At 55.4% G+C, this 7,545-nt stretch overlaps 1 protein-coding gene across 4 annotated transcripts in view; it reads left to right on the forward strand.

Annotated features, from left to right (window-relative positions):
- VAV2 (vav guanine nucleotide exchange factor 2) overlaps window positions 1-6,809 on the forward strand; it is a 126,775-nt gene extending 119,966 nt beyond the window's left edge. For 2 of the 4 annotated variants that reach the window (XM_048052021.2, XM_066981004.1), the window contains 6 exons: window positions 338-454; window positions 533-620; window positions 709-832; window positions 1,560-1,646; window positions 3,504-3,658; window positions 4,093-6,809. In XM_048052021.2, coding sequence (XP_047907978.1) covers window positions 338-454; window positions 533-620; window positions 709-832; window positions 1,560-1,646; window positions 3,504-3,658; window positions 4,093-4,140 — 619 coding nt within the window. In that variant the 3' untranslated portion in view covers window positions 4,141-6,809. Of the gene's footprint in view, window positions 1-337; window positions 455-532; window positions 621-708; window positions 833-1,559; window positions 1,647-3,503; window positions 3,659-4,092 lie in introns of those variants that run through there. The other 2 variants (XM_066981005.1, XM_048052035.2) reach the window with 2 other exon arrangements.
- The last annotated feature ends 736 nt before the right edge of the window (window positions 6,810-7,545 follow it).

Consider the following 7,545-nt stretch of genomic DNA (forward strand, 5'->3'; position numbering starts at 1 on the left):
ATTTTCTAGGTGCCCTGGGAACAGGAGGGAATTCAAATGGCATCGCTCATTGCTCTGTTCAGTGGTAGCTTCTTATTATCTCTGGGCTCTTCTGTTTGTGCTTGTGGAGATTCAGATGAGACCCCTTTTTCTACTTGCCCAGCCTTCACACCTTTTAAAAAGACATTCACACCTTTAAAAGAGATGCACCCTTTTGCCTAAAACATGCCATTGCTCGAAGGAAGCAGTATCCCGGGAGGCGATTCGCTTTGGAAGCAGAGTGCTGCGCGGGGCATCGCGGGGGCTATGCGGGGGCTTCATGGGGTGCTTAGCATGGGTCTCAGCACCTCGGGCTCAGGTTCGCAGGGAACATGGAGCGGCAGCAGACGGACAACCTGCTGAAGGCCCACGTCAGCGGCACCTACCTGATCCGGGAGCGGCCGGCCGAGGCCGAGCGGTTCGCCATCAGCATTAAGTGAGTGCGGCCTACCAGGGCGGACGGGGCCGGAGCGCGAGCGTGCGTTTTCTTGAACGTCTTCGCATCCTGTCGCAGGTTCAATGAGGAAGTGAAGCACATCAAGGTGGTGGAGAAGGACAACTGGATTCACATCACGGAAGCCAAGAAGTTCGAAAGCCTGCTGGTATGTCCTTGAAGCCCCTTCAGCCGTGCGGCAGGCTGCTGCCAGTCGTGCAGAGCATCGCCCGGCCAAGTGCCCCCGTCCTTTGCAGGAGCTGGTCGAGTACTACCAGAGCCACTCGCTGAAGGAGAGCTTCAAACAGCTGGACACAACGCTAAAATACCCGTATAAATCCCGGGAACGCTCTACCTCCAGGACCTTCACCCGCTCTCCAGGTAAGACTCGACTTCCCGGCAGGCATCGTCGTGCTCCTGGTGTAATTCCTCGTGGGCATGGTCTGAGCAAGGGGGTTATGGCTGCAGCCTCCCAGACAGTGTTTTAGCTGCTTTTCCCCTCGTGGTTTCCCACACCAGGGATTTTTGGCACCGTTTGGTGCAGCGTGAGTGCACTGGGTCCTGCCGGGCCCTCTTGCCTGTCGTGGTCGGCAGCAGCAAGAGCGGGATGTGTTGCGGCGTGCGTGCGTTTTGGTGGCTCTGGTTTCACTGTCAGTTGTGGTTTGAGTCCCAGGGGGACTCCTTTAGTGGAACTGGTGGGAGAAACAGCAAGTCTGCCAACCAAAGAAGCATCAAAGTAAATGGAAAGCAAAATTTGCATTATTGCAGAATGTTCGGTGTGAAGGCCTGAGAGCAGATACTACTTCATGGGGAAAAATGGATTCTTTTAAAACTTTTTCCATGACATATTTTAAAAAGAATATCAATGGAAGATAGTTTTAAAAAGTTGATTAAACATCTTTTCCAATCAAATACACCCCTAGGCTGAGGGCTGTGGCCAGACCTGCCACCAGCTGTCCCAGCTCCAAGCCCGTGCTCGAGACCTGCTGCATGCTTTGCCCCGTATCTCTCCGTCGGCTTTTACAGCATTGTGCATTACGATTTTTTTTTCTATTTCCCTTTTAATGCGTGCTCTGCATCTTTCTGTTTCTCTCTAACCTCTTTGCAGCCTCCTGCGCTTCCTACAACTTTTCTTTTCTCAGTCCTCAGGGCCTCAACTTTTCTTCTCAGAGCTCCTCCAGTCCCTTCTGGTCAGGTACCAGCGCCTCTCCCCGCGGAGAGACCTGCAGCATCCCCAGCTTGAAAGCCATCGTAGCGCGACCTGCCTGGTCCCTGCAGTCCCTCTGCCGCCCCTCCAGCCACCCGCAGGCAGTTGAGGGGGTCCCCAGCACTGCCCTGCCAGGGGCACAGCCTGGAAACAAGTTAATTAACCAAGGTTTTGCTGGAAGCAAAATGCGCTCCCCCTCTCCCCAAAATTACAGCAGGGAGAAGATGGAGTTGTTGCTAATGAGAAAGGGGACTTAAATTAATGAAAAACAACTCTGGCGCATTGGGATCTCATGATGTACTTCAAGCTCGACCTGCTTATCCTGTGTGTTTCACCGAATGAGCATCGGCATCACACCATCTTTCAGCCTGGTTTTCCTTGCTATGCAAGGAGAACACCTCAGTGTCCAGCAGCTTTTGAGCTCTGGGATCTCAGCCTGCTCAGGAGCTCTGTGCCAAGAAGATGGAGAACCTGGGCTGTCAAATGTTCTGTGGCTCAAGCTCCCTGCAGAGAGTGCAGTGGAGCTCTGGCCTTAAATGCATTACAGACCAGTGTCTTCCTCCAATTTTATCAGGGATCAGAGCAAAAACATGTCCTCTTTATGCTTTTACCTTTCAGCATTTTCTTTAGGCTAGGCAGGGAAAAACATCTGCAGAGCCAGATGTGCTTTCCTTAATGCTGTGTTTGGGAAGAACACAACTTTTCAAGGTATTAAAACATAACCGGGAATTTGCGATGCTTAAACTGCATAAAAAGTAATGCAGAAGTGAATCTTTGCAGAAGTGGGCTCTGAGCAAGCTCCTGATGAAAGAGTTCAAAGCTGTCATGACTCTTCGTTCTCCAGCCTGGCAGGGATGAACGAGCCCTCCAGTGATCGCACATTGTGTGTCTGGACTGTCTCCATCGCCATCCTCATCTCTGTGCATCCCGAGAGCTGAAAATCTGGGCAAAGCTTTTCCTCCAACTTAGTTCAACCTTGGTTTGCAAACTTTTTAAAATTTTAATTAACTCTGGAAAATCCTGGGACATAAAGGGCTGCTTCACTGACACCTGATGTACCTTCAGGGTGGTTTTTTGTTTTCTTTTCTTTTTGCAGACTCCCCAGAATGTGCATTATTTCCCTCCTCTGCTTGCCCTGCAGTGATGGGACCCATCCTGTCCCTCCCACCCTTACCCTCCAGCCTCCCTTGCCCCTGCCCAGGTGCCAGGGCAGGGAAGCCAAGCGCTGCCCCTGCCCTTCCCTGCTCCCCTGCTGTTCCTCTGTGCACAGGGCTCCAGCTCTCCTCCCCTCTGCCCCACGTTTCCTTGCCTGAAGCAATGGAGATCCTCACTCAGCATCTCCAGGAGATCCCAATAACTCGGTTTTTTGAAGTGGTTCAAACACCAGCTGACTTGTCAAATCTCCTTCTGACAGGGTGGTCCCATCAGGTGTGGGGAGCTGTGCGGCACCCAGACCTGGTGTACATGGTGGAAAAGGATTTTTCCATGGTTTCATCATTAATAATTATATATTCCTATGCAATCTTTCCTTATGCCGCCTCCTTCCCTTCTCAGAAATGCCCCTTGCCCTAGCAGTCCCCACCAAGGGGTCCCAGCCCCTTGTGGGCAGCCAGAGGGGGCTGTCCTTGCTCAGACCTTGGGGCTCTACAACCCCAGCAGGATTCACTTCACCCCTGACCTCCCCAGTCTGACCAGTTCAGGTGAGACCAGAGCTGATCCGGGTTGTGGCGCTGCAACGGGAGCCAGTGCCGCGATGGAAAACCCAGGTTGAACCCCACCAAGCTTTCCCCAGGCTTCAGCTGCTCGGTGGGGCTGCTGCTGACGTTTCGCTCTGTCCCCTCGCAGTGTTCACCCCTCGGGTCATAGGGACGGCGGTGGCGCGCTACAACTTCGCGGCGCGGGACATGCGGGAGCTGTCGCTGCGAGAGGGCGACGTGGTGAAGATCTACAGCAGGATCGGCGGCGACCAGGGCTGGTGGAAGGGGGAGACCAATGGAAGAGTAAGCGCAGCTGGTGGCCTGTCCCTTTTCCCACTGCGTGGTCCGGGGGATGTCCGAATCTGCCTGCTTGGGGGGAATTAATGCAGGAGTGGTTCTGCGAGTGAAAGGCTCAGCAGCCTGGGGAAAGGCTGCAGGTTTGCACTGGTGTCCCACAGGGATCACAGCACCGGGGACACGTTCCTGATGTCTTTATTGCAGCCACGTGTCCAAGGGAACGTACAGCTGCTAGGTGTGGGTCACTGTGCAAGCTTTGGGAATGGCTGCACCACCTGCCCATCACCACTAAACATCAGGGGGTCTGACGTAGGGATAGGGCTGTGTCCAGCACCGTGCAAAAAACTCTTTGGGAACACCGCACGGTGGCAGGGGAACAGTCCTGGAGATGGGACAGGAGCCTCCCGACTCCCCAGCTCACCTCTCCGTCTCCCCCGCAGGTTGGCTGGTTCCCCTCAACGTACGTGGAAGAGGAAGGGGTGCAATGATTGCGGGGATGTCTGCTGGAAAGTCGTCGAGCGCCCAGAGCGAGCCGCCGCAGCCCGTGCACGGTTGTCCCGGCACCCAGGCTCCACGCGCGGCGCGATGGGACTCCTGCCAGGACTGCCGAGAGCGTCGCCGCTCTTCGCAGACTCTTTAGCGATCAGTTCCTCTGTACAGTGTGTGTGCGTGTGTGTGTGCGGGCCTGGGGGCGCCGCTGGCCCTGGCCGTGCGACGTGTATAGAAGATGGGTGGTCTGTGGGGTAACGCGCGCGTAGCAGCTGCAGAAGTCCCGGGAAAGCCGCACGCCCCTGCATGGACGGAGCTGAGAGACTCTGTGCGCTTGTCCCGTCCCCCCCCCCTCCCCGGGATGGTGTCCAGACCTGTTTTCCTAAAAGTGTTTTAAAGCCCACCGTGGTGGCGGTGGGAGGAGAAGCCGAAGGCCTGGGCTGGTGCCCGGGGGTGCAGAGGTGGGTGCGCGGGGGGCTGGGGCGAAGGGGGCAGCTCGGCTGTCCTGCCCTACACTGCCTCGGTGCTGCACGCCAGGATGGCACCCGAGGGAGTGGAGCAGGGACACCCTGCTCAGGACGAGGAGCGGCTGCTGTTCGTCTCTGGAGGATGCCAGCTGTGAACCAAGGAGCGCGGCCGAACCTCAGGCGTAGGCTGGGAGCGGACCTTCAGGTCAGAGCAGGAGGGCAGAGCGCCTTGCGGGCTGCCCAAGCCCCTTTGTGCACAGCTCCCTCAGCCCCCCCCTGCCTTGCTGAGGGTGGAGGGGGCAGCCCGGGATACTGAGCGGCTCCCAGGAGGGCTCGGCACGTTGCAGGACTGGAGACATGCCTTGCCACGCAATAGTTTTGGAGGCCACCGGGCGAGCGGGGGCACCCCTACAAGGTCAATTTTCCTGGCAGCCATTTCAAGTCCCACCTCACTGAGCTCACGGGGCGAACCCACATGAGTAAGGGCTACAGTTCCCGAGTCGTGATTTATCTCAACGAGTCCCGAAAGCATCTCTTCTTTCCCAGCTGTGTGCACTTTTGGGGGTCGTGAGCATCGCCCCCTCTCTTCCTCCCACAGGCTGTTACTGCTGCTGCTGCTAAGGGAAAGGTCCGTCTGTCTGTGCATTGCCACTTTGTCCCAAGTCCCGTCCATCCGAGTTTGTTCTTCCCATTTCGCAGCCCCCGTAGCCGATAGGCAGTGCTGCTGGGTGGAGATCCAGGCCAACATCTTCTGCCGGGCACTGGCTTTGCCATCCAGCTCCAGCATTTCCTTCCGAAATGCTCCATTTTGAACAAATCCTTGTGTGTGTGCGTGTGTGTGTGTGTGTGCAACAAGGAACAACTTCCCTGTCTCCTATTTCTGAGCTCCGAGAAATGCCCTCCCATCTCTCTGAATAAGGGGCATTTTGAGCTGGTGCTTCCATGCCCCGAAGCTGGCCCCCTGGCACTTGGGGTGGTCTCGCTGTGGGCATCGTGCTAGCGCGGGTCTGGGGGTGCTGGGGGGTGCTGGCATTGCGTGGCTCTGCGGTGCTGGTACAGCCCCGACACCCAGCACCACGCTGCATCCGAGTCAAACGGAGCAGCAGTGCCCTGCTCAGGGTATTAAATGGGAGAGTCTGGGGCTGAAAAGGGAAATGTATGAACTGGGGGACAAATTTTGTGGCTCGGCGAGAAGCCCGGAGCCAGGCCGGTTTGCTCCCCGGTGCTCCTGGATAGGGCCAGGAGCAGAAGGGCTGCGTGGGGAGCGGGGTGGGTGTCCTTCGGGCAGGGACCAGCCGGGCTCGTGGCTTTTACCAAGGTACTGTTCGGTGCTAACCTCTCCCAGGCCAGCTCATCGGTGCTCAGCTCGGGGTATGTCCAAGGGGTCCTGTTTGTGAAAGGAGCTGAATGGGCCGTGCTCTGCAAGGAAACTTTTGGGGTGCAGCAAGGAAGGAGCAGGCAAAGCCCTGCTCCTCTCATTTGAACGGCCGATTTCGGTCGTTTTGGCATAACCAAGGGCGTTTTTAAGGCGGGTGAGACGCACACACACACGCACCAGAGATAAAATGACTGCTGATGTTCTGCCTCAGACACAGCTAAAGCCTTACGCCACCCCCCCAGCCCAGAAGCCGTGCTCCCCACGCCGGCGGTGGGCGCATCCCCTGCCGCGGGGGCTGCGGTGCTGCTCCCGTGCCCCCCAGCCCAGCCCCGAGCCCCCTCCTCCAGCCAGGTCTCCCTCTCGTGTTTACTGTTGTAAGAAACTTGTTCAAAAGATTGTCTCGTTTGTAAGTAATTCTTCAGCCATTTTGCCACGGTATATATCTGTGAATAAGAAGGGAAATGTTTTTTTATGACGGTGAGAAAATTGTATATATATTTTAGTTCATCACGGAACATTCAGAGTTGCAATGGGATACGTTGGAAAATAATATGTAAATTCCTTGGGTTTTTCCTTTGCACTGCACTAACTGAGGTTAGAAGGGGCTCGGGTGGAGGGGATTTAAAGATCAAACTGTTTGTTTATGGAATAGTTTATAGCTGGGAATTTGGAAATCATTTGGAGTAGCTTGTAATGCTGGAATAGAAACTTTAGCTGCTACTTAGAAACCCTTTTGCATGTGGTTTTTCCAGACCTTTTTAAGTTACAATACATCAAAGTAAATCCCACAACAAAAAAAAAATAAAGTGTAATTTTGCTGATATATATATATATATATATTTTTTTTTTTACCAGCCATGTACTGCCCATAAACCTGCGTCCCTTGCTGGGTGAGCGGGCTGGGTCTTGTGGGGGGCTTCTTGTCCCTAAAGCCCTTTAATGCCGCAGGGAGGGGGCGTTTGGCCAGTCCGGGAGATGGATGCTCATGGGGTTGAAGCCTTTCTGATGGTCAGCGCTCAGACCCCTTCCAAAACCCAGCCCCTGCGGTGTCAGACCCGGCTCTTCCCAGCGAGGCACGGCTGCAGCAGCCCCCTGGGACGCCTGCTGCCCTCCCCTCGGGCCTTCACCCGCTGCCCCCGCAGCTGTTCCCGGTGCAGTTGTCCCGGATTCCTGCCCCCTTGCCTGGGGCTTTCCTCTCCCCGCGATTTTCAGGGCTTTTATTCACTTCTGAGTATCGTGTTCCGCAATCCCACCTGGCCCTACACACAGCGGCGTTTTCCAGAGCAATAAAAAATAAAAGGAGAGAAATCACCCAGTGGCTTGTGATGAACTGCCCGAGGCATTTTTGGAAGAAAGGGAAGGTCTCACCCCAGAGATGCCCCTGTGAGCTGCCGTAGCGTTTAATTTATAACAACATTTATTGTTTTCCGCTCTTGGAGACCCCACTGCTGTGTTCTATTTGCTTGGACTTTCATGGGGCCAGCTGAAAGCTGTAGAGCTGAGCGGGGGGGTTTACTTGTAGAAGGAGGACGTTAGCGGGGTGCTAACTTCTGGGTGCT

This window comes from Anser cygnoides, chromosome 20 (assembly GCF_040182565.1).
Source record: "Anser cygnoides isolate HZ-2024a breed goose chromosome 20, Taihu_goose_T2T_genome, whole genome shotgun sequence".
Classification (NCBI taxonomy): domain Eukaryota; kingdom Metazoa; phylum Chordata; class Aves; order Anseriformes; family Anatidae; genus Anser; species Anser cygnoides.